This window comes from Urocitellus parryii, chromosome 7, assembly GCF_045843805.1.
Source record: "Urocitellus parryii isolate mUroPar1 chromosome 7, mUroPar1.hap1, whole genome shotgun sequence".
In the NCBI taxonomy this organism is placed as follows: domain Eukaryota; kingdom Metazoa; phylum Chordata; class Mammalia; order Rodentia; family Sciuridae; genus Urocitellus; species Urocitellus parryii.
The window spans coordinates 147,667,424-147,695,353 of NC_135537.1; the positions used below are offsets into that span (position 1 = coordinate 147,667,424).

At 35.1% G+C, this 27,930-nt stretch overlaps 1 protein-coding gene across 1 annotated transcript; it reads left to right on the top strand.

Moving 5' to 3' along the window:
- Positions 1–2,825: 2,825 nt before the first annotated feature.
- On the top strand, positions 2,826–27,304 carry Ddx52 (DExD-box helicase 52). Its single transcript, XM_026398014.2, is given in 16 exon segments — positions 2,826–2,918; positions 3,993–4,191; positions 11,091–11,221; positions 12,222–12,407; positions 13,848–13,991; positions 14,658–14,769; positions 16,084–16,156; positions 16,451–16,654; positions 18,145–18,235; positions 20,145–20,267; positions 20,380–20,530; positions 20,690–20,765; positions 21,449–21,520; positions 23,456–23,548; positions 26,718–26,742; positions 26,744–27,304. Coding segments are annotated over 16 exon segments (1,800 nt in total). The 5' UTR covers positions 2,826–2,831; the 3' UTR covers positions 26,777–27,304.
- The last annotated feature ends 626 nt before the right edge of the window (positions 27,305–27,930 follow it).

Genomic DNA, 27,930 nt, shown 5'->3' on the forward strand with positions numbered 1-27,930 from the left:
CACTTAACCAAAATGTATTACAAAGCACCAAGCAAAAGACATATAGATCTATTCCTAAATTCACAAGGTTTTCAGTGTCAGAGTCTTTATCTCACTTCATTAATTCAACAAAATTTTCTGGCAACTTACTATGAAACAGACTCCACGCTGAGAAAACAATTAAATGAAACGCAGGCCTAGCCCCTGAAAAGCTCAAAGTCTGTAGACAAAAGTGGAAATAAAATTACTATGTAACAGGAAAAGAGCTAAAATAGATGTACTTAGAAAGTGACATGAAAACTCAAAGAAAGATGAATTGTGTCAGGCAGGAGACATTCAGTATAATAAGACATGTAAATTGGGTTTTGAAAAATATAAGGAGTTTGCCAATGAAGAAAGGGAGAAAGAATATTCCAAAAAGAAAGAAAAATATGTACAAATTGAGAGTTAGAAGAAACAAAGCTGAAGTGAGATGAGAAAACTGAGCTTTAGCAAGGATAAGTGACTTGTCCAAGGTCTCACAGCAGATAAGTGATAGGGCTGAGAGCTGAACCCAATCTGAAGTTACTCAAGGAAGCATCACAATTATGAAGCACAAAAAAGTTTCAGAACCACCCCATAGGATCTTCCATATAAGTTATAGGAACTCAGACCACATTCAATGGACCACACAAAATCAAACAGTTTTTAAGCAGAGAAGCATGATCTCATTTGGGATTCAGAAGTAACACAGACATGTCCTCCTCTACCTGATCTCAAAATGTTGGAGCACCAGAAGGGTCAGTCCTGGGTTCCTTTTTCTTACACTTTCTCAGTGACCACATGCATATTCATGCTTTTGGATATAAGCTTGTCACTACTTGTACAGGGATAGGGTTATAAATTAGTTCATGAAGAAAAACAAATCTCATGAATTTGATTTTTTTCTTAAAAATTCTTTTAATTACCCATAAGGTACAGTGATTATGATTTCATGCTTCTTGATTATATACATGGCTGTGGTCATATTTACATGCCAAATTGAAGATCAACAGTCCATTTCCTAGTAAGCCTGAACAATTGACTTTTTTTCCTCTATGTTGAAACACACTGTTTTTAACAAGCAAATTGTTTCTACTTATCTATTATTTATAAATAATGTGCTTGGAAAATTTCTATTTTTAGGGAGTAGACATACTTGGAATAGCAAGGTATTTCTGCTGTAAGAGTGATTCAGGGACTGAATCCACCCAAGGGAACAGCAGGTTTGCTGTTCTCTCATCTCACACCCACTCACACCTGCTCTCCTCAGATGTAAGGGAATCACTCACACTATTTGATGAATACAACTAAATTTTAAGAAGTTAAATGATTGTAGAATGTGACTCCATTGTACCATTTATATGTTGACTCCCTAATTTATTTTTCCAGTCCTGATCTTTTTTCCTGAGCTTCAAACTTTTAGAACCAACTACTTACCTGGCTGAATGTTTTCACTATAATCAACTAGACAGCTTACTGTGTGCAAAAATTAACAATTCCACCCTTTATTTCTTAACTCCACCAAAAGTTGTTTTTCATTAGTCTTTCTTAGCTCAGTAAATGGCACATCATATATCCTGCCAAAAGCCTAGGGATGATCTTTGATTCCTCCTTTTCCCTCACCTCTACATGAAATTCAATAGTTACATTAAGTTCTACCCACTTAACTATAACCAAAATCTATCCATTTACACAGATATTATCATAGAACAAGTTACCACCATCACTCCTATTTTTACTAGTTTGTTTCTACTCTTGGCCCTTTTATGGTTCATTCTCCAAATAGCCAGAGTAATCTTTTTATTCACTTATTCATTTCTCAAATATTTTTTTTTGAGAGCACACAGGAACTATCTATAGATGTACCACCCTAAATGCACCTGATCTTGGAAGCTAAGCAGAATCAAGCCTGGTTAGTAGTTGGATGGGAAAGTGCATAGAAACTGGAGACAGAACACAGAAGCAAACAGATCCCTGAGTTCATGACTTCCAGAAGAGAGGCAATACTGAAGTAAGCAATTTTATGTACAACAAATGCAATGAATAAAATAAAAAATAAAATGATAAACTAAATCATGTTGCTCTCTATATAGAAATTTTCAATAGTTTCCTAGCATGTTTACATTAAAATCCAAAATCTTTATCATGATCTGGTTACAAAATTTTTTGAGATCTAGTTTACTTATCCCTCCAACTCTATCTGTAACACTCTCTCACTGCAGCTTGGCTCCAGTCACTCTGATCTTCTATTCCCACAGTTCCAAATCTTTTCCCTTCTTCCAACACGTATTTTCTCTATCTGGGATGCCTTCTCTCAGCTCAAATATCACTACTTCAGAGTTGATTACTCTAGCTATAAGCAATTCCTCACACTCTTCTCTACCAATTACACCTTTCGATTTGCTTAACGTGCCAAGGGTTGGAGAAATTAAAAGAACCACGTCCAATACAGATATATGCATATCAAGCCAAACCTGGTAGACTATAGAGGAAAACTGTAGTAAACTATAACCAAAATTAGGTTGTCTTGTTAATTTGTTAACAGTATCTTCTGTCCCCGCTAAAATGTAAGCTCTCTTAGGACAAGAATCTTGAGATGTTTTTCACCAGACTTTCCCTAAAAAATCTAAACAGGGCCTGGGCATAAGAAGATACTAACATTTTTTTTAGGGAATTTATAAGTAGCGACTGACTACGCGACGATAATACCACCCAGCCCACAATCACAGGCAGGCTCCTCCCCCGGAGGCACTTCCGCCGGAAGTAAGGCCGTCCGGAAAAGGAAGTCGACTGCGCAGACGCAATGATCTCGCGAAGCTTTCTGGGTAAAGATGGATGTCCACGATCTCTTTCGCCGTCTAGGCGCGGGAGCCAAATTCGACGTGAAACGCTTCTCAGCAGACGCAGCTCGATTCCAGGTACTGTGCGTAGGGGACCGAGGCCGGAGTGACTGAGAAGAAGCAGAAGTGTGAGAATAAACCGGCTGCGGAGGGAGCCGACGCACCCGGAGACACCATGTTCTGGCCCTGCCCCTCCGTGGGGCATTTTTCCTCTTTTGGGAATTCAGCTTACTCGCAGGCCTAACCAGCGCTCGCTTCCGAATGAATCTTTTTAGAGCCTTTGGTAGACTTGGTTGATCCTGATGCAGAAACTCTTTCCCTACTTCTTATTCAAAACAAAATCGGAATTCCTTTTAAAAGGAACTTTTCCCAAAACGGGTGAAAAGGAATTTCAAAAATATTTTTTTTCCATTATAGACGACCAGGTTTGGCTTGATATGCATATAGCTGTATCGGACGTGGTTCTTTTAATTGCTCCAACCCGCGGCACGTTAAGTGACCAATGAGAAGAGCAAGTTAGGAATAAGAGATCTTACATAGGGAAAGTAGTGACAATTGAGAGAAATCATTTGGGGTCCAGTGTGGAAAAACTTGAATGTCAACCTCTCTGTAAGGGAATAGAGACACCACCCCAAACTTCCACCCCATCCACGCCCCGTGCAACATGTGTGTTTCTTTTGATTGCAGTTTACTGTAGTTCTTCAGCCACATGTTCTGGGTCCAAATGCTAGATCTGTATTTGTTCTTGAGCAATATGTATTGGGTTCAAATGCCATTTAATAGTTTCTAGACCTTGGTCAAGTTACTTCCTAATGCCTTGCTTTTACATCTGTAATACTGCTCTTTTTTGCTATACATAGAGTTACTGTGAGAATGAAGTAATTTAATATATATAAAATGCTTAGAAATCTGCTTGACATAGAGTAAATATATGTAAGAGTTCATGTTATTATTATTATTGTTACTATTATAAAGTGAAAAAAAAAAGGTCTTTTTAGATTCTTTTTGCCCAAACATACTCATCAGCTCCACAAATATTTGGTGAAAGAATAAAAAGGTTGGGAAGTCATTTGTTTTATGTTCTTATTGCAAGTCCTTGGATGAAAGCAATACTATTCTGTCAGGTTTCATTTAAATTTTTTTGGGTTTTAGGTAGGGAAAAGGAAATATGACTTTGATTCTTCAGAAGCGATGCAGGGACTGGACTTCTTTGGAAACAAGAAGTCTGTCTTAGGTGATTGTGAAGTATCACAAACACACCAGGAACTCCAAAATGAAGAGAAAAAAGAAGAGGGCCTAACTGAAAAGAAGAGGGAGCCAAACAAGAAAAAGAGGAGAAAGCTGATTTCAGGTTAGTGTTGGATTTCAATGTTTTTTTCTATTGAATTTTTTTCAGTTATAATTTAGTACATACTAGCTGGGTGGGGTGACTCACACCTGTAATCCAGATACTCAGGAGGCTGAGGCAGGAGGATTGAAAGTTGGAAACTAACCTGGGGAACTTGGTGAGATCCTCTCAAAATAAAAATGCCTGGGGATATAGCTCAGTGGTAAAGTGCTAACCTAGCATGCTTGAGACCTTGGGTTTAATCCTCAGCAAAACACACACACAAACTAAAGATGTATGCTTATAAGTCAAACAATATATAACCATTCTTCAGTTGTTGACATTCAGGTTGTTTCCATGTAGTTGCTATGATCAAGATTGCTATAGTAAAGGTATTCATACATATATCCTTTTGCATATGTGCTTTTATTTCTGTAGAATAATATCCCCAAAGTGGAAGCACTTGGTGAAAGGGTATTTACACTCCTTTCAACATACATTACAAAATGATTTCCCACACCTTTGTCAATGCTGAATATTATTGGATTAAAGTTTTTGCCAATCTAATGAATGAAACTTTTTTATTTTTATTTTCTTGATTACTGGTGGGGTTCAGCATCTTTTCATATGCTTTACTGGACATTTACATTTTAAAATTTCTGACTTGGGAGGTCTTACTCTTTACCTATTTTTCATAGGATTTCCACCCTCTGTATCATACTGTAGGAGTATTTTTCTTTTTCTGTTATATCTATTGTTTCCTGGCCCTGTACTGTTTTTTTTGTTGTTGTGTTTTGTTTTTTTTTTTTTTTTTGAAGTAGATACTTAAGTTGTATAACTTAAGTAAATTTTCTTCTCACTCTTTATCTCCAGTCCTGTATTTCTCTGGGGGGAACCACTGCTAATCAATTTCTTTTGTGTATTTCTAGGGATATTTTATTCATATTTCTAGAGATATTTTATTCATATATCTTAATGTATTCCTTAAAAATATGAATCTTCTATTTACATGTTGATATGGTCTATAAACATGAATAGTCTATGTATAAATTGTAATGTGAACCTCCCTCCCTCCTACCCTCCTATTTTTTTTGTTTGTTTGTTTTTTGTTGTTGTTGAGACAGTCTGTATGTCGTCCAGTCTGGTCTTGAACTCTCACTCGTCTTGCTTTAGCCTCCCTAGTTACAGGTGCATGCCATGGTGACCAGCCTTTTAAAAAAAAAAAAAAAATGTATCTTGGAAATTGTTTGGAATCAGTAGGAAATGTCCTCTTTGTTCATTTTTAACACAGCACAGTATCTCATTGTGCATTCCATGGTTGACTTAAGAACTGATTTAAGGGTCTGGGGTTGTAGCTTAGTGATAGAGCACACGCTTAGCATGTGTGAGGCCTTGGGTTCAATCCCCAGTATCTCACCCAACAGAATCTAACAAGTTCCTTTGTGATGGATATTTAGGTCACTTCTACATTTTTGTTGTTGCAGTGTTACCAGAAATGTTCTACTTTATGTTTATATATATGTGAGTATATCATCCAATAAATTCTTATAATAATTAGATTTATTTTAAATTATAGAATTATTCATCAGAAACATTTTGTCAGTAGGAAGTATACCATTTTGTTTAGAGTAACACAGTGTAGTATCCTATCATATATACATTGTAGGGTTGGCCCATAATTGATTTGGCAAGTTCCCTTGTGATAGATATTTATTGTATTTTCAGAAATTTGCTGTTACCATGTAAATGTCATTTTGTAGTCATTGCAGTGGCTGCAAGGAAGTTTGATAAAACCTTTCCCCACTATTAGTAAGAAAAACATGCAGTAAACTTGGGAAAAGGATTTAAGTGTTAGGTAGCCAGAAATACAAGTAGATACTGGAACCATTTAGCATCAGATATATATATATAGAACATTGATGTATGATAAAATATATAGACATATATCTATTTTTAAAATTTTGTTTTATTTATATAGCAGTACTGGGGATTAAGCCCAGGGTACTTTACCACTGAACTATATCCCCAGTCCTCTTTTTTAAATTGTAGGTGGACACCATACCTTTATTTTATTATTTATATGTGGTGCTGAGGATTGAACCCAGTGCCCCACATGTGTTAGGTAAGAACTGTATTGCTGAGCCACAACCCAGCCCCTTCAGTCCTCTATTTTTTATTTTGAGGCATAGTCTCGTCAAGTTTCCCAGGCTGGCCTCAAACTTGTGATCCTCCTCCCGCACCTTCCCAAGTTGTTGGAATTACAGGAGTCTACCACACAACTTGTGCATATATGTATTTTTAATTGGAAAATTCAAGGTCTTATGAATTGGTAATGATTTGGGTATGTTAATGCCAACTGTCTTGTTAAAGAATATACTTTTTTTTTTTAATTTTTTAATCGTAGTTGGACACAATACCTTTATTTTACTCATTTATTTTTTTATGTGGTGCTGAGGATCAAACCCAGTGCCTCGCACGTGCTAGGTGAGCACTCTACCACTGAGCCACAACCCCAGCCCCAGGAGTATACTTTTAAAAAATTATTTATCATGAGAGACACCAGCAATATATGAGAATTTATTATTATTAAATAATAATAATAATGCCCCTTATTATTATTTTTTTTCCTCCATTTTATGGGTTAAAGTTATCTTCTTTTGTCTTGGGCAGGGGTAGGGGGAGTTCTGACATTTAAGTTAATTATTTTTTTAATTCTCTCTTGCTTTCTTGTTTGTAGTTTCATTTTGTTGTATTGAAATCTTTGATCCTGTGATAGAGTACTTGATAATCTATAGTTTCCCTATTGTATTTTATTTATTTATTTTTTTTTTGAGCCACAATTTCTTTATTTTCAAACAGCTTCCCTGTGTGTACAACATTATCTTCAATCCACTGCTCAAAATCAACTGGCTCTTTTTTTTTTTTTTTTTTTTATTGGTCGTTCATAACATTACATAGTTCTTAATACATCATATTACACGGTTTGATTCACGTGGATTATGAACTCCCCCTTTTACCCCGTATACAAATTGCTGTATCACATCAGTTTCCCTTCCATTGATTGACATATTGCCTTTCTAGTGTCTGATGTATTCTGATGTCTTTCCTATTCTCTACTATCCCCCCTCCCCTCCCCTCCCCTCACCTCCCCTCCACTTTTCTCTCTCTACCCCTTCTACTGTAAATCATTTCTTCCATTTGTATTATCTTGTCTTACCCCTCCTTTCCTCTTGTATGACATTTTGTATATCCCTGAGGATCGCCTTCCATTTCCATGCAATTTCCCTTCTCACTCCCTTTCCCTCCCACCGCTCATCCCTGTTTAATGTAAATCTTCTTCTCAAGCTCTTCGTCCCTACCCTGTCCTTGTTTACTCCCCTTATATCAAAGGAGTCATTTGGTATTTGTTTTTTAAAGATTGACTAGCTTCACTTAGCATAATCTGCTCTAATGCCATCCATTTCCCTCCAAATTCTATGATTTTGTCATTTTTTAATGCAGAATAATACTCCATAGTATATAAATGCCACATTTTTTTTTATCCATTTATCTATTGAAGGGCATCTAGGCTGGTTCCACAGTCTTGCTATCGTGAATTGAGCTGCTATGAACATCGATGTAGCAGTGTCCCTGTAGCATGCTCTTGTTAGGGCTTTAGGGAATAGACCGAGAAGGGGAATAGCTGGGTCGAATGGTGGTTCCATTCCCAGCTTTCCGAGAAATCTCCATACTGCTTTCCAAATTGGCTGCACCAATTTGCAGTCCCACCAGCAATGAACAAGAGTGCCCTTTTCCCCGCATCCTCTCCAGCACTTATTGTTGTTTGACTTCCTAATGGCTGCCAGTCTTACTGGAGTGAGATGGTATCTTAGGGTAGTTTTGATTTGCATTTCTCTGACTGCTAGCGATGGTGAGCATTTTTTCATGTACGTGTTGATTGATTGTATGTCCTCCTCTGAGAAGTGTCTGTTCAGGTCCTTGGCCCATTTATTGATTGGGTTATTTGTTATCTTATTGTCTAATTTTTTGAGTTCTTTGTATATTCTGGTTATTAGGGCTCTATCTGAAGTGTGTGGAGTAAAGATTTGTTCCCAGGATGTAGGCTCCCTGTTTATCTCTCTTATTGTTTCTTTTGCTGAGAAAAAACTTTTTAGTTTGAGTAAGTCCCATTTGTTGATTCTAGTTGTTAACTCTAGCGCTATGGGTGTCCTATTGAGGAATTTGGAGCCCGATCCCACATCGTGTAGATCATAACCAACTTTTTCTTCTATCAGATGCCATGTCTCTGATTTAATATCAAGCTCCTTGATCCATTTTGAGTTAACTTTTGTGCACGGCGAGAGATAGGGATTCAGATTCATTTTGGTGCAAATGGATTTCCAGTTTTCCCAGCACCATTTGTTGAAGATGCTATCCTTCCTCCATTGCATGCTTTTAGCCCCTTTATCAAAAATAAGATAGTTGTAGTTTTGTGGATTGGTTACTGTGTCCTCTATTCTGTACCATCCCTATTGTATTTTAATACATCTTTTGTTGTATTCAACTTTAATTAATATTCAGGTCTATTCTAGGCTTTGTTCCTCTTCCATTGGTATTTCTGTGTTTGTACACCAATATCTGCTCGATTTTATCACTGTGACCTTATAATATATTTGAAAAAGAAAATAAAAATCCAGTAGAGCAGCAAGGCATATCATGTTTTTGACTGGGAAACTATTTTCTCCCTGAAGTGATCTATAGAATTAGTATAGTCTCAATTAAAATTGCAGCACTTTTTTGTAGAAATTTTCAAAAGACTTCATATAACCAATGTAGTTTTTAAAAAGATAAATTTGGAAGACTTAACCCTATCTCATTTCAGGACTTAATATAAAATTAACTAACTACAAATCAAGGTAGTTGATATTACCAAAGAAATAAATAGATCAAACAGAGTAGAGAGTGTATATATACATATATATATTCAGTTAGATTTCAACAAAGGTGCTAAGGCAATTCAATTGGGAAAGGAAAGTCTTTTTGACAAATTTTGTAGGATTGGTATGGAGAAAAGTCGATGTCATCCCTTATTTCAGACTATATGCAAAAGTTAACTTGAAACAACTCAGATTGAAATGCAAAATCTATAGAAGATAGATTCTAGAAGAAAACAGGAAAACTATCTTTGTTACCTTGAGGTATGTGGAGGTTTCTTAGAACACCCAAAGCACAAACCATAAAGCAAAAATCAGTACATTGGACATTAAACATTTTTGCTCATCAGTAGAGGGCATTAAGAAAATGAAAAGTCAAGCCATAGGGAGTAAAATGTTTGCAACATGTATATCAAACAAAAAACTTGTATTCACTAATCAAAGATTATATCCCCATAGCAATAAGTATATAAAAGACAAATATCCAAAATCATTAGTTATCAGGCAAATTTAAATGAAATGCAATACTAATGCATATCCTTTAGAATGGCTGAAATAAAAGACTATACCAAATGTAGGCAGGAATGTACAGAAATAAACTCTCACACTATTGCTAATAAAACTGTACAATTACTTTGTAAAACAGGGATTTTTTTTTAAGTTAAACGTGTACCTATCATATGACCCAGCTATTCCATTCATAGATATTTACCCAAGAGAGAGGAAAAAAGTGTCCTCAGGAAGACTTGTATACAAATGTTCATAGTAGCTTCATTTGTAATAGTCCCAAACTGGAAATGATCCATATGTCCTTTAGCAGAGGAAGAATAAACAAATTGTATGTCCGTGTAATGGAATACTACCTAGTAATAACATGTTAAGTTAGTGATACCTTCTTTAACATAGATGAATCTCAAAATAACCATCCCAAATAAAATAAGCTAGACTAAAATTAGTACATACTATATGATTCCAACTATATAAAATTCTAAAAATGGCAAACTAATCTGTAATGACAGGCATTAAATTGGAAGTTGTCTAGGGATGGAGCAGTGGATTACAGGAGGCCATGAGGAAATTTTGGGGCTGATGAAAGTAACCATGAATGTGCTGAGTGCTTAATTAATTTATGTCAAAACCCATCAAATTATATGCTTATATGTGTCTGGTGCTGGGGATTGAATCCAGGGCCTCATACATGCTAGGCAAGCACTCTGTCACTGAGCTACATTCCCAGTCCCAAAATACACTTTAAAATATATGCAGTTTATTGTATGTCACTTAAGTTCAGTGGAGTGGAAAAACAAATATTCCAGTGGAGGGCTGGGGCTGTGTTTCAGTGGTAGAACACTCGCCTAGCATGCATGAGGCACTGGGTTCCACCCTCAGCACTGCATAAGAATAAATAAATAAAAGAGATGTTGTATTCATTTACAACTAAAAAATATTTTTAAAATAAAATTCCAGTGGGATATGTTGCTCATTATTCCTAAAGTTTTTGAGATTTCTCTTACGTTACTATTACGTTATTTGTTCCCCCATGTTAATGGAAGTCATCTAGTCCAGTCACCAAAACAATCCTATCTACTTTTTAATTAAACCTGTGTTATTTATAGATACATGGAGAATTGCTCTCTTTACAATATTGAGTAGTCCTAAGTATTTTGTTGTGTTCATTGTTATTGTAAGTGAAAATCTTTCTTTTATCCTCTTTCTGGCTGGTTGTTGGATATAAAGAAGCTGGTTGCCTTACTGATCATGTAGTTTTTTTCAATGAATTCCCTCTTTTCAAGTATGCAGTCATCTCACTTACATAATAAGTAGCCGAAGCAACCAACAAAGAAAAGAGAGTGAGCTTCAGAGCTCTGATTATCAACACAACTTGCCTATTACTTTCTCTTATCTAGTTGCACAGCTGTTATTTTTTCTTGTTCAGGTGAAAGTATGGCCTGTTTGCTCCCTCTAAGACCGTTGTACTTAAAATCTTTTAATTTTAAAAATGTGTTTTAGAAATTATTTCTCAAGAAGAAGATAATAGTATACAGTGGGTATCATCTGTGGAAGCAAAGATTGAAGATAAAAAAGTTAAAGGAGAGAATAAACTAACTTCGGGAAAGTTGGAACATCTCAGAAAGGAAAAGGTTAGAAAAATGTCTTAGCCCTTAAAGTTTATGTTTTTCTGAGGCAGGAACTTTTTCACTAAACTTGGGTTATTTCTTTTGGTAAAAGTGAATGTTAAGATCGAAGAATAATTATATTTTCTTAGGTTTAGGTTTTACTTTAATGATAAATTAAAGCAAATAGATATTTGTACTATTGTGGAAAAACTTAAAAGCTTAAAGTTATAATTGAAGATTTTCTATTTAAATAGGTATAGATATGTGTGTTTAGCAATTCTTGACCTGCTCAAATTTTAAGATTACTAGTATTTTTAGAATTAAATTTCTTAAATTTCTTAACCCTGTTTGATAAACAAAATTTGGCTCTCTTTCTATATTGAGTTCACTGATTGAGAAAGATTTCCTCAGACAGGGATTAGGAGGTTAGAATTCTTGAGAAACTTGTTCTGTAGGGACAGAATAAGGGAAGTGGGATATAGAAGAAACATCAAATATATCATTGTTGCATCTGCTATACACTTGCCATGTTGCTGATAGAGATGTGTGTATAGCTAGCTAACTATAGGGATCACTGCAGCCTGCTTCACTACAGAAGCTAGAATTTGGCTGTCTTTGAGACAGAGAATGAGGACACATACCAAATAAATACCTCTAAACTCCATTTTGGCATTCAGTTTTAATAAATAGAGTTGTAAAAAGCATTTTATTCAAAAACATTGGCATTTGTATACTATAAAGAAAATAGATGGATTCAGTGCTTACCTTGTAGAAGTTATGTAAGAGTATAAGTATGACTATGGCAGTAACACATTAATAAGAAGAAAGCATAGGTACTTTTATTAGGAAGATCTTCTGTCTATGAAATATACTTACCATCTATGTTGCTTTGGGACTTGGATTTAATCAGAAAGTTTCATGTGCTGCGGAAGCTTATCCCAGAAACAGTTACTGTTGTTTTACAATATCTGAGAATGTATTTATTTTACAATATCAATGGTGGCCCCTTTGCTTTACTTTTCAGATAAACTTCTTCCGGAATAAACACAAGATTCATATCCAAGGAACCGATCTTCCTGATCCAATTACTACATTTCAGCAGCTGGAGCAGGAATATAAAATAAATTCTCGATTGCTTCAGAACATTCTAGATGCAGGCTTCCAAACACCTACACCAATTCAAATGCAAGCTATTCCAGTTATGCTGCATGTGAGTATGAAGGTCTAAGATGCCTGTAACGTTCCTTTCTCTGTGTGTTTGCTCATTCTCTTCCCTCTCTCCTTGAAATCCTTTCTGCCTTATCTGCCCTGTTAAAATCCTTCACTTGATTTTAAGGTCCATCTCAAATGCCTGTGCCTCCGTAAAACTTGTCCTGATCACTATAGTTAGATGTGATTGTTTTCCTTTATCAATACCCTTTGCCTCTTCAGCCCAACCTCAATTCTCCATGGTTTTAGTGTGTTCTTTTTCTTCTGTATGTGTGTGTGTGTTTTCAAAAAGAAAAAGATCAGTGTGTGTCACTGGGCTAAGAGACCAGAAGCTCAGATCTGCCTCCCTGATTAGCTAGTGTTGGAGGAATTTAAAAGGAAGGGAGAAGGGAGACACTGATTGTTAATGGGATGGTAAGAAGGGAAATTTTTAGGGTTCTTTTGCACCAGTATAGATAATCATCATGCTTCTTCACAGTTCACATTTGTTTGGCAGAGGGTATCATCATCTGATGGGGGATTTTGAGCTTAAAACATCAAAGTGCTGGGTGATCTGCCTTCTCCTATGCACATCCATTCTTGAAAAGCTGGTTTCATATCATCCTTGAGTGGATTTTGGAAGCTTTTCCTGAAAAACAACTTAAGCAGGTTTCAGAGGTTCAGTCCATGGTTAGCTGACTCCAATGCTCTGGGTGCAAGGTGGGGTGGAGCATCATGGCTGAAGGGGCATGGCTGAGGAAAGCTACTTAGCTTGTGGCAGCCAGGAAGTAGAGAGATTGCTTGTTCTTTTTCTTGCAACATTTGAATCTTCTGAGGATAGGGAGTATGTTTATCTTTACATTGTTAATTGGGTTTTTAATATCCAGAAGCTATTTCAGAAACAAATGCCTTCTAAAATTCTTGTACATAACCCAATTTAGTTTCTTTTTCCATACTTTTGATTACTTAAATACATGTATAATAAAATGCATAGATTTTAAGTGCACAGTTTAGTGAATTTCAACAATGCATTGTTACTTATAAGTTCCTCTGACAGGTCATTGCCACTTTTGATTTCTAACCTAATTATTTAACAGAATCCTCCTTAAGGATTGAGCAGTACAGATGTCAGGATAGTAAGTTGATTCTGTGATTTTGCTTTTATGAAAAAGTCCAGTGGGGAAGAAAAATTGGAAATAGTGGATGTAATTCTCTTTGGATTTTAGTTGTTCACATTGTCCACTCACTCAAATGGACTTAAACACCAATGCTCAGAGACTATTGGGGTGGTGATAACAAGAATGGAGAGTGATAGAAAAGCAAATATGGGAAAAGATAGGAAAGTGAATAGGACTTGAACAACTGGATAATTTAATTTAATTTTGTTGTTTTTATGACTGATAGAATAATTTGATCAGGCTCTGGAATTTTTATGTACTTTGTACTTATTTTACATTTTCAGGGTCGGGAACTTCTGGCTTCTGCTCCAACAGGATCTGGGAAGACTTTAGCTTTTAGCATTCCCATTTTAATGCAGCTGAAACAACCTGCAAATAAAGGCTTCAGAGCCCTAATTATATCCCCAACACGAGAACTTGCCAGCCAGGTATGACTTACAGCTTTTGAGTGAATGCATTTGTGTTTGTTTCATTGATTTTAGCAAGGTTAATTAAAAGGATCTCAAAAGAATAAGGCCCATTAAAAAAAATAATAAGACCCATGTCTTTTGTCATAGTCAAATATTCTGTATATTACTGCATATGGACCAGTCTTTTAAGACTTCTTATAATTTTCTAAAACATGATGATTTTATCATTTATACTTTGAAGAAGTAAATGTTTTAAGATGCTTGAAATTGAAAAGCTCCTGTGTTATATTTCTAAAATTTTATTTTTCTACTTAGAAAAAATGAAACTTTGTTAGTTTTTGAGAAAGTAAAACTATGAGCTGTTCCACCCTATCAATTTGCTTAATATAAGACACATACAAAGTATGAAATAGTCTTATAATACTCTGTATTCTAAAAAGAACAATATGTTCACAGATTGAAGGAATATTAGTTTTATCTCTTGAAACTAGTTTATTAGGTCTTGGAAAAAAACACTAAATCCTCTTTGGTCTTGAAGTTCTAAAATGCTGATATGCTAGGTTAATCAGCACATTATTATAGGTTTAATTTGAGGTATTCATGAGTTGATAAATTTATTAATAATGTAAAGCATATCCACCCTGTCCAAGTAGCACCTCATCTCTTTATCATTTTATGTTTTAGATTCATCGAGAGTTAATTAAAATCTCTGAGGGAACAGGATTCAGGATACACATGATCCACAAAGCAGCAGTAGCAGCCAAGAAATTTGGACCTAAATCATCTAAGAAGTTTGGTAAGAAATTCATGCTTGGGATATAGAGCAAGCAAGGGATTTGGAAGTTGTAAATATCCTAATTACCACATAAGAGTTGTTAAATCCATGTATGTAATTAGTGTTATTTTTAAAGAAACTAAAGAGATGTCCTCCCTATTCCACTCAATGGCAATATAAATACATACCAATGGTGAGATGATTTTGCCTATCTCCGTTTACCTTGGGGACATTTGTGAATATCTGTAGACATTTTTAATTGTTGCAACTGGAAGGGAATCCAATAGCTAATAGTGGGTAGAGGCCAGGGATATTGTTAAATATTTTATAATACCCAAGATATAGCCCTCTACAAAAGAGTTATCTGAGGGCTGGGGATGTGGCTCAAGCGGTAGCGTTCTGGCCTGTCATGCGCGCAGCGCTAGGTTCGATCCTCAGCACCACATACAAATAAAGATTTTGTGTCCGCCAAAAACTAAAGAAAAATAAATATTAAAAAAATTAAAAAAAAAAAGAGTTATCGGACCTAAAATGTTAACAGTGCTGAGGCTGCTTTATATCCTGCTTTATAGTACTGATTTTTAATCTGTCATGAAAATACTCTTGCAGGTAAGAATGGATTAACTCCTTGTCCTTACAGCAGCCAGATAATCAGATTTTTGTCTTTCATCTTTAAGTTCTGAATAAAATTTCATTTAAAGAAAGAATTTTACAGGGCTGGGGTTGTGGCTTAGCAGTAGAGCGCGCTCCTCGCATGTGCGAAACCCTGGGTTCGATCCTCAGCACCACATAAAAATAAATGAATAAAATAAAGGTATTGTGTCCAACTTCAACTAAAAAAATAAATATAAAAAAAAGGATCTTTCTGTGTGGCGGGAGGGGTTTGAAAATCAAATTGTTGGATTGTATATTATTCTTGCCTCTTAGAAGTTGAGAAGACTGTCCAAATAAATAAAAGAGATACAGTAGTTTATGCTATCATGGAAAAAAAATGTTTATTGGCTTTCTAATAAGGAAAAACTTTTATGTCAGTAACTTTTCTGTCCCCTTCCAATGAAACATTATTGACTTGAGATTCAGAAGGCTTAATTTCTTTAAAGAGGGATATACCTAGCCAGTGTTGGTGCAGGCCTGTGATCCCAATGATTCAAGAAGCTAAGGCCAGAAGCTCCTGAGTCCTAGGCTAGCCTCAACAACTTAGCAAGACCCTGACTCAAAATGAAAAGCACCCCTGGGTTCAGGCCCCAGTACTACACCCCATCCCCTGCCCCCCCCCCCCACACACAAAAGTGATGTGACTTATTTTTTGCAATTTTTACTATTTGTTTCCTGTAGATATTCTTGTGACTACTCCAAATCGACTAATCTATTTATTGAAGCAAGATCCACCAGGAATAGACCTAACAAGGTACAGATAATATTTTAATGTCCTTCATGTGTGTTTTTCATTAGTTGGTTATATTTTATTCTCAATTACTTGTATTACTTCCCTTTGGAGCTTATCTGCTAACTTAAATCAATGTTGATTTTTCATGCTTATTTTTCTTATATATCTTTTTCTGGTATGATACCTTTTTCTAACATGATAAAGTGGATCTGAAAAGCAGAATCATGGTTTGACTTCCTCATGTGTCCCCACAGTTTAATGAAGTGTCTTGGATCTTATAGTTTAATGTTTACAAATTGTTCTGTTATTTCTTAGTGTTGAGTGGCTGGTAGTAGATGAATCAGACAAACTGTTTGAAGATGGCAAAACTGGGTTTAGAGACCAACTGGCTTTCATTTTCCTGGCCTGCACATCCCACAAGGTCAGAAGAGCTATGTTCAGTGCAACCTTTGCATATGATGTTGAACAGTGGTGCAGACTCAACTTGGACAATATTATTACTATATCCATTGGAGCAAGGTAACTAATTGTTGTTGCACATTATCCCACTGATTTATTTTCAAATACACGTGATTCTTAGACTCAAGGAGATAGCTTGTTTGGCATGAGAGTCTTATATAAGAGAGTTTTACTTAAATTTTTGTTGTTGTTAAGTCATAATTGATCGATTTATAATTCCTTTTTAAAAATAATTTGGTAGGGTCTGGCATTATAGCTCAGTGGTAGAGCCTATCATGTGTGAAGCCCTGGCTTTAATCCATAGCACCAAAAAAGAAAAAAGGAAGGAAGAAGGGAGGCAGAAGTTAATTTAGGAGAGCATTTTATTTTAAATAAATGTATCGTGGTAGAAAGCAGTACAGGGAAATTATACTGTGACCAAACAGAATATTATACAACAATGAAACAATAAGTATAAAGACTGTAGCTATATTAAAAAATTTCTTGTGACATCATATCAAATGGAAGAGAAAACTGGATGTAGTGGTATGCACCTGTAGTTCTAACTACTTGGGAGGTTGAGTTAGGAAGATCACTTGAGCTTAGGAGTTCAAGGCCAACCTGGGCAACATAGTGAGACTCCATCCCCCTGACCCCGCCAAAAAAAGAAGCAAAATGGGACAATAAAGAATATACTGTCGGGCTGGGGATGTGGCTCAAGCAGTAACGCGCTCACCTGGCATGCGTGTGGCCCGGGTTCGATCCTCAGCACCACATACAAACAAACATGTCGTGTCCGCCAAAAAGTAAAATAAATAAATATTTAAAAATTAAAAAAAAAAAGAATATACTGTCTGCTTTAAACTCAAAATTCATAAAAAGAAAGCAGAGCCAGTTTACCATAAGTATAATATAAAGGCAGACAACAGAATGGGAAAAAATAAAGCTTTAATACCTCTCCCTCTAATCGTCATTGTATATATAACCTACCTCTAATCATTAAGAAGAAAGTTTAGCCATACAGAATAACAACCTTAAAAATGTTCTCATTATTTTACCCAGTAATTTTATGTTTAGAATTTTTAACAAATAATCACATGAAAATTGTGACTAGAATACAATAAAACATAAAAATTCATTCTAAAATGGTAGAATTGTAGGTAATTTATTTATTTTTTTATAATATATATTGTTATTTTGTGGTTGTTGTATGTTTTGTTTTCTTTTGAGATGGAGATATGCCATGTTGCCCAGGCTGGGCTCAAACTTGTGATCCTCCAACCTCAACCTCTAGGGTAGCTGGGATTATAGACATGTACCACTGTGCCTGGCTTATATAACTTGAATATTTCCTAAAAAATTTTCTCAAAAGATAACATTTTTATAATTAGAACAAAACATTTTAAAATAACAATTCTACTTTCAAATTAAAGTATAAATATTTACTTATGTTGACAGTAGAAAAGTTGATTTTATGGAGTTCTGTGTAAAATTGTTGATTATTATTTTAGAGTTCAGCGGGGAAAGCAAAAAGTGGCTCTCATGAACTACTAGATATATTTTCTCCTCAGGAATTCTGCAGTAGAGACAGTAGAACAAGAACTTCTCTTTGTTGGGTCTGAGACTGGAAAACTTTTGGCCATGAGAGAACTTGTTAAAAAGGTATGTGGGTTTTGGTAAGGTTTACCAAGTCTTACCTGGTGGGAGGCTCCGCAATACCTCATCATCATACTGCCTCTTACTTAGTGGTCCAGTGGTGGTGAGTCTGTCTCTCCTGCCTCAGCGTTGGCTAGGAGAAGACCCACCTGATGCTATTAAAAGCATATTTTTCCCCTCTGTATATATGTCCCATTCATCCCCACATCCTCTGGTTTGTTACAGAAGAACTGGGGTATTGTAGAATGAGTTAGACACTGAGTGGAGGTTTCTTTTGTTGTACCTTTGGTAAGTGCGGAGCAGAAGCCACAGTTTAAAAAGTTAAGTACTGTGGGTCATATATACTAAGCAAAAAGAAATATAAATTCTGCACCCTGAAATTTTGTCTTAATTAAGGGATAAAGTTAAGTATACTTATATAATATAGTTTGTGATAAAATGCCATAAAAGGCAAAAGCATCCAAAGAGTCATAATGGACTATTGGGGTAAGCCCATTTGGTTGGAGAAGGTATCCTGCTAATCAGAGCCCTGAAAGAGGGTCTATAGGACAAATGGAGGGGGAAAGTGTTCCCAGCTCAGAGAGCAGCCTGAATAAAACTTGAAGAGGTGACGGTGCATACTATATGTTTGGAGACTAATGAAGAGGTTACATGTCTAAGGCAGGGTGTATGGTGGGAATTTAAGGATTAGTTTGGACAGTGAAGTTAGGGTCAGATTGAGAGACCCCTGGACATTTCTGAAGAATGTGGCCACATAATTTTTAAGGAAAATTAGTCAAACAATAGTATATAAGATGGGGTGTAAAGAAAAAGGCTGAAAGTGAGGAAAATAATTACTAGACTGTTAAATTAGACTGAGCAGAGATAAGGAGAAAATAAACAAGTGTGGCAGCTAATAAGGTATTTGTAAGTAATTGTCAATGATATAAGTGGTATGCTTTAGAGGTTAAGAGCATGAACTCTGGAGCCAGACCACCTGGATTAAGATTATAGCTCCAACATTGTACTTTGATGCAGTTTAACTCCCCTCTGTTCCAGTTTCTTCGTCTACCTTATAGAACTATTAATAGTATTTGAGTTAATATAAATATAGTACTTAAAATGGTGCTTGGCACATAATAAATTCTATATGTTCATTTTATCAACATTCTTAAAGGTATCACTTGCCACAAGGAAATTTTAAGGTTTTCAAAGATAATCATATGGACATAATACAGCAGAGATTCTTGTTTTTGTTTTGTTTTGTTTTCTTTTATTTTTTTAGCAATGTATGAACTTTGGGAAGTCTGTGAATTGTATGTCAGATTGTGTGAATAAGTGGTTGCCAGTTAGAAAGCCTCATCACTTTCATTAGATGCCAAAAGGAGTGTAAACCAAAATAAAAAGGCTAAGAAGAACTAATATGGGCATTTGAAGATACAGAAACTTGGTTTGAAAGAGGCAGGGTTCAATGATATAAATATAAAAATAATCTGCTTAGAGATTGATACTGAGATTTTATTTTATATAATAAGATAGAAATTATTTTAGAACTTAGAACCAAAGACTAAGATAACAATTAAAGAAACAAGTTTTTACATAACAAGCAGAATCGAAATTCTGAGGCATATAAACCAAGAAATGATTGTTTCAGAATGGACATCCAGTATTGTGACTAAAAAGTAATTGATAAGTTTATTTGAATTAGCATGATAAATAATATAGTTCAAATTAAGTGGAAAGAGCTCATTGTAGAGAATGGATGGTGAGGAAGATGAAGGCAGATTTAAACCACCGGCCTGAGGCATTTGGCAGTGAAAGTACAATAAATTGAATTTGGTTCTTTTGTGAACTAAAATCATATTATGATATATGTCTGGTTGTATTATTGCTTATGAGTTATGTGTACTAACTTTTGCTTTTGTTGTTTTAAAAGGGTTTCAGTCCACCTGTTCTTGTTTTTGTTCAGTCCATTGAAAGGGCTAAAGAACTTTTTCATGAGCTCATATATGAGGGTATTAATGTGGATGTTATTCATGCAGAAAGAACACAACAACAGGTAATTGTGTACTTTCAAAACCCTAAAGAAATACTGGCATTAAATTTATGAAGTGCCCATTTTTCATTTCTAGCTTGGTACTACAGCATTTAATATTTATTTTCTTAAACAGAGAGATAATACAGTCCACAGCTTTAGAGCAGGAAAAATCTGGGTTCTTATTTGTACAGCCTTGCTTGCAAGAGGGATTGATTTTAAAGGTGTGAATTTGGTGATCAATTATGACTTTCCAACCAGCTCAGTAGAATATATCCACAGGATAGGTAAGTTCTCTTTATTTTTTCTTCCTCTGTTGTGCCCACTCATCTATCCTTTAGAAATACTCACTTTTTAATGCTATGAAAACCCATCACTTTTTATGTGAACCTCGAGAGTCCCTTTGAAACTTCCAAAAAAATTTTTTATGGTCTGATTTCTCTTAGGTCGAACTGGAAGAGCAGGGCATAAGGGGAAAGCCATTACATTTTTCACTGAAGATGATAAACCATTATTAAGAAGGTAAATTAGGAAAAGTACCTGAGAATCCAATTGGCAAAATTGTCTCATTATTTTTGTATGTATTTTTTTTAACAGATAACTACAAAATAGCTATGTCCCAAATTCTGCTGGTGGTGTTAAGCAGCTAAATTTTAGCCATGGAAAAAGGAAAAATGAACAGCCTTATCTTTCCTTCTAGTATTAGAACTTGGAAGTAGTATTGCTTTGAGCGCCTTTCACATATGCTTATGTAGGAGGTGTATTCCAACAGCTTTGGATCCACCTGAGGTCTCCTTAGCAACCCCAACATAGTGTAACTATGCACCTCAGTTTTCTATCTACGAAATAGGGATAACAATAGTATTTAGGGTTTTTGTGAGGAGTGAATAAGTTACTATATGTGAAAAGTTTAATGCAACTCCATAGTAAACACTACCACTTAATAAATGTAAGCATGATACTGGTTTCATTCAGTGTTTCCTCCATGATTTGGCCTAGTAGCTTTTTAGGGCTTGATTAATGTTAAAATGGTTGCTATCTAAAGTTCTTCATCAGTACATGATTTCAGACCAGTAGATGGTTTTCTTAGTAATCCACATTGTTGTATATTAGAACACTCTACTGGAGTACTTTATGTAGTTATAGTTCCTTTTATGTTGTACTTTGACAAGATACAGATTTATGTTTATGGGGTTCCTTTTCAGTGTTGCCAATGTTATACAGCAGGCTGGATGTCCAGTACCAGAGTACATAAAAGGTTTCCAGAAACTACTAAGGTATAATCTTGAATTTACCTTCTCTTTCTGTTTGCATATACACTGTTACTTTTTGTTTTTTTTTTTTTTTTGTTTTCTTGCCTTTTATTTATTTCATAATATAAGTATATATCTTCAAACAGTATATTGTTTAGTTTTAAGTGGTTTTGATCTTATACATAGATGCTCCTTGACTTACAGTGGGGTTACATCCTGATAAACCCACTATAAGTTGAAAAGATTGTAAGTCAAAAATGCATTTAATCTACTCCCCTACTGAACATCATAGCTTAGCAACTCTGTGGAGTATCAGTTGTTTACCTCATGATTGAGTGGTTTCCTGGGAGCTTTGGTTTTCTGCTGCCACCAGCATTGCAAGAGAATATTGTACTGCATAGTGCTAGTCAGGAATAGTTAAAATTCAAAATATAGATTCTACTGAATGTGTGTCATTTTAGCATTATCATAAAGCTTTAAAAATTGCAAGTCAACCCATTCTTGTCAGGGATCTCCTGTAAATGGTGTCAAAACTAGATATGTCCTTTTACTTTGTTTCTTGCTCAACATTCAGTTTTTTTATTGTGTGGGGTTTTTTAAAAATTAATTTTTAATTAATTAATTAGTGTATTTTGTGGTACCTGGGATCAAAACCAAGGCCTCATTAATTTTTGGCAAGCACTCTTACCCCTAAGCTACACTTCCAGCCCTTATTTTATTATTATTTTTTGAGTATGGGGTAAACTACATAATAAAATCTTATCACCTTTTTTTTCAAGTTGTAAATGGACAAAATACCTTTACTTTATTTAATTTATTTTTTTATGTAGTGCTGAGAATCAAACTCAGTGCCTCATACATGCTAGGCAGGTTCTTTCTCTACCACTGAGCTACTACCCAGCCCCCAAATTTATCATCTTTAAAAATTTTTTATTGGAGCATTATAATTATACATATTAGTGGGATTCATTGTTGCATACTCATACATACACATTAAAATTTACCATCTTAACCATTTAGTGTACAGTTCTCCGATGTTAAATACATTCATTATGTTATGTAGGCATTGCCACCATCCATCTCCACAATTCTTTTCCTCTTAAAAAACTGCAATTCTATATCCATTACATAGTAACTCCCCATTTTCCCATCCTTAGGCCCCAGCGTCTACCATTCTATTATGTGTCTCTGATTTTGTCTACTCTAAATAGAATCATACAGTATTTATCTTTTTGTGATAGGCTTATTTCATCTACCATAATTTTAATTTCCTCAAAGTTCCCCTATACAATATAATCAAAATTTCCTTCCTTTTAAAGGCTGAATAGTATTCCACTGTATGCATGTACCACATTTTATTTATCCATTCATCTGTTGATGCATACTTTGGTTGTTTCTACATTTTAGCTGCTGTGAACATGGGTGTACACATGTCTTCAAGACTATTTTCCTACAGTATTGATTTGTACCATCTCGACATTATAGTTCTAATAGTACTGCTACTTTCAGGGCATTTAAGATAAAAACATTGCTTCTGAATACTTGTAAATGCTGTTTTCTTTCCTTGCCAGTTTTCTCATCCTTGAAATTTTAACTATTCAGACTTTTAAAAAATTATTCAATGTGAGTGAAATATACTTAGAATTATTTTAGTTCATAAAATCATATAAAACAGTTAACTGACCAAAATCAGATTCTAATGCTTGTTGATAAAGGGTATAAAGTCGCCTATTTTAATCAGTCAGTGCCTTTTTAAAAAGTTGAGTTGAATATATCATGCCTTTGAGATACTCTGTAAATGCTAGTTTATTAAAGTGGATGTAGCCCACCTTAAACCTGTAAGTAGTTAAAAAATGAATTTTGTGATCAAGAATCAAAATGAATGTTAGCTGTTGTTTTTCTGTTTTTCTGAATGAAGTTGCACTTAATTTATTTCCTTTCCCACATTGTAACTTTCAGCAAACAAAAGAAAAAGATGATTAAGAAACCACTGGAAAGGGAAAGTATTAGTACAACTCCAAAATATTTTTTAGAGAAATCTAAAGACAAACGGTAAGTATATATGGTTTAAAAAAAAAAAAAAAAAAGCTGCTCTTTGACTCAATCGTATAGTTAGGGTAGGCATTATTTTTCCGTAGGATATAGTTTTAGAGGTAGAATTAATAGGTCTATGGGCCATTATAAAATGTGATAAAAATAATATCTCAGGTTGCCTGTGATTTGGGAAGTAAGATGATTTGATATTGAATTTTTTTCTATATATGTACATTAATGACCTGGGTTTTCCCATATTTGAAAATATGGATTCAAGCCAGATGTGGTGGCACATAGGCATGTAATCCCAGAAACTTGGGAGGCTGAGGCAGGAGTTCAAAGCCAGCTTCAGTAACTTAGTGAGGCCCTAAGCAAATTAGCAAGACCCTGTCTCAAAATAAAAAATAAAATGTCTGGGCATGTAGTTCCATGTGTAAGTGCCCCTGGGTTCAATCCCCAGTGCCAAAAAAAAAAAAAAAAAAGAAAAGAAAATATGGGGGGCTAAGATTGTACTTTGTGTAGTAAGCTCAGTGGTGTGTGAGGCACTGGGTTCAATCCTCAGCACCACATAAAAATAAATTAAGATACTGTGTGTTCATTTACAACTAAATATTTTTTTTTCTTAATGGGTTCATTTCACTTCGATTTAGAATGGTATTGCCCACCATCTCCACACAGTCTGCATCACAATGTGCAACTGAAGCCAATAGTTAGGACCAGCTTTATATTCTGGGTAGAATTTCAATATAATCCTAGGTTTTTGCTGAAGCATATTGTAAGCTCTAAAAAGTATTACATGGATATATTTTATAGGAACTTAGTCTAGTGTTCTTTTTTTTTTTCCTTAAAGCATAGAATATGTATTATACATGTTTTGGTAGGAGTAGGCCAAAATAATGAACAGTCTTACTCTTTCTACTATTTAAGAAAAATGGCAGTCTTCAAGTTCCAGTAATAGGTTGATATATGCTCTAATAAAATTGCTTGATTCTAATAATTTCTTTATTATGTATGGAGGAAAGTAGTCATATCAGAACTGTTACAAACCTTATTCTTTGTACGATCTCAAAGTTAGAATTACATACGCAATCTTTGAAGGCACTGAGCAGCAACTGACTAGTGTTTATGAAAACTGAAAAAATCAGCTAGAGCATAAGATAGTGGCTATATCAAATTTTAATAAGCTACATTAGCATTTTAAATAATTACACCTTAAATATTTTTATGTCTGTAGCATTTATACTCTAGGGATTATTAAAATAGCTGCGCAAAGACTTTGATGATACTTGGTATAAGTCTTGTCATATCACCTGCTTTGGTTTTCTTTCCACTTCCATATTTCTTTTCTATTCTTTTAAATTTTAGTTATTTTCAGTTTTTGATGGTCACAATACCTTTATTTATTTATTTATTTTTATGTGGTGCTGAGGATTGATCCCAGTGCCTCACATCTGCCAGGCAAGCTCTCTACCACTGTTTATTAAAGTGGGTATAGGGCTGGAGATATAACCCCAGCCCTAAAGACCATATTTCTTTCTTTTTTTTTTAAATTTTATTTATTTTTTATTAGCTACACACGACATTACAATGATCTGGCAATTCATACATTTGAAGACCATATTTCTTAATGCAGCATACAAACAAGACCCAATCTGATCTGGTTCTTGCTTACCTTTCCACTATAGATGTTCTATTAATGATCTCTTCTATGCCTGTAGCTCTAGCACATAGCTCTGTTGATAATTCTTGTTTTGTTTTTTGTAGTACTGGAGGTTGAACCCAGGGGCACTGTACCACTGAGCCACTGAGCTACATCCTCAGTCCTTATTTTGAGACAGGGTCTTGCTAAGTTTCCAAGGCTGACCTTGAACTTGGAATCCTCCTGCCTCCGCCCTCTAAGTAACCTGGAGTACAGGCATGCATTACCTCACAGGACTGGTAACTTTTTTAAGTTCATGCCTTTAGCCCAGCTTCCCCAGTGGGCTACAAACCTGAGTCTTGCTACCTAGGCACTATAAACTCCACCTGGTGTATGCTCTTTATATGGTAATTGGGATTAGACCCAGGACTTTGTTTTTTTTTGTTTTGTTTTGTTTTGTTTGTTTTTTTGTTTTTTGTGGTGCTGGGGATTGAGCCCGGGGCATTGTGCATGCAAGGCAAGCACTCTGTCAACTGAGCTGTATCTTCAGCCCTCCATCTGATGTAATAGAGGGAAAAACTGAATTTGGAGCCAGAAAACTAATTCTAATACCTACTTTCCTTTGTGACTTTGTGCAAGTCACTTCACCCAAATCTTTTTACTCCTATATATAGTGGAAATAATTATATAAATAATACATTAGCTGGCCAGGAGCAGTGGCATACCTGTGATCCGAATGCCTTAGGAAGGCAGAGGCAGGAGGATCGTGAGTTCAAAGTCAGCCTCAGCTACTTAGTAAGGCCCTAAGCAACTCGGTGAGATCCTGTCTCTAAATAAAATACAATAATTGGCTAGGGTTGTGGCTCTGTGGTTAAGTGCCCCTGGGTTCAATCCCTAGTACCAATAATAAAAATAATACAAACTGTGTTGCTCAGCCTTGGAAGACCGGATAAGTTAATATATACTATAGAACTTTGTATTACTATAATATAGTATGCAAACATTTTTTCAAAAATTTTTCCTTTTGCTGTGTTACCATTCAGTTAATGACATTCATCAGTTACTAGGCCATAGTATCAGATTGTTGGAGTTCATATATGACATTTATTACTAGTGTAAGATAATTGGAAAGTTACTTTACCACTCTGTCTCATTTTCTGTATCTATAAAATGAGGATAATAGAATCCTCTAAGTTGTTAGTAAGATTACCTGGGTTAATGCATGTAAAATACTTTGTAACAGTGTCTAGTATTTAATAAGCAGTGAATCAATGTGAACTTGTATTATTAAGTTAGTATTAGAATCTGTCTTTGTTATAAGTATGAAAGTGATCAAAGACTGTACTAGTGTAGTTTGTTGTGATGTTTCTGTCTCCTCTATGTGATAATGATTTTCTGTAGGGCAGAGACCATGTTTAATGCATCTTTGTGTTCCTGTGCCTCTTATATTTTGATATTCAGCAAGTTTCAGTGTTTATTAAACCCTCAGAGTTATGGAAAGTCAATATATATAGAATTTCTGATTGAATTTCTCTTTCCTTTTCATAGGAAAAAGGTCACCAGTCAGAACAGCAAAAAAGAAGGTAGCTCTTGAAGATAAAAGTTAAAAAGAGACTTTGTAACCCAGAAATATAATTATATGATACCAGCATGAATGATGTTTTCTTGGAATACTTCAAGTTTTAATATCACCTCTACCAAACATTTGAAATCAACTACAACTACATGTGACTGAAAAATGATCAGAAACTATCAATGCAGCATGCCAAATTTTAATTTGTAGGTTAAAATCACACAATGAATGTAATATTCATTGTTATTTTTGTGGTTTGAATCCAGAGAGATACTTCTTATAGAAGAATAAAAGTTTATGCTAAAAAATAACATCCAAATGTGGTGAACTCTTATGGATTTTTCCCATCAAGTTTGAAGGAAAGTGTGATGTATGCTATAAAGAGGCATCTGGAATTAAATTTTATTTTATTTTTTTTTTTTAAAGAGAATTTTTTTAATATTTATTTTTTTAGTTCTCGGCGGATGTGGATGTGTTCTGTTGGTATGTGGTGCTGAGGATCGAACCCCGGCCGCACGCATGCCAGGCGAGCGCGCTACTGCTTGAGCCACATCCCCAGCCCCTGGAATTAAATTTTAAAATAAAGCCTTGAGATTGAATGCCCCTTCCACATGCTTTTTTTTTTTGGGGGGGGGGTGGATGGGAGGCAGCACAGATTATCTACCAAAAAGAAAACTATTGTTCTATTAATATTAATTTTTTAAAAAATGCTTTTAGTTGTAGATGGAACAATACTTTTATTTTATTTGCTTATATTTATATGGTGCTGAGGATCAAACCCAGTGCCTCACACATTGTAGACAAGTGCTCTACCACTGAGCTACAACCCCAGCCCCAATATTTCTCAGTTTCTTGATGATCTTTTGTGATGTGGGTCACACTAAAGAGATGTTTATTCTGTGGCTGGTTATTCAAGTTTCTTAGGATTTGAAATTGTGCTCAGTTTACCCTTAGTATTCTTACACCTCTAGTAAGGTAGCTTGTATTTAGCTGTTGTAATGTTGCAATGGCAAGATTATGATCAGCCTCTCCCTTTACTTCATTCTCCATCATTTAACCATGCTCTTTTCCATTTAATATCGGTTTGCTTGAACCCATTAAGTTTATCCCAATAAGGAAGAATGTTGTTACTTGATATACTCTGGTTTCATTCTCCTACAGCTTATCTTTCCTGAGGCCTGATGGCCC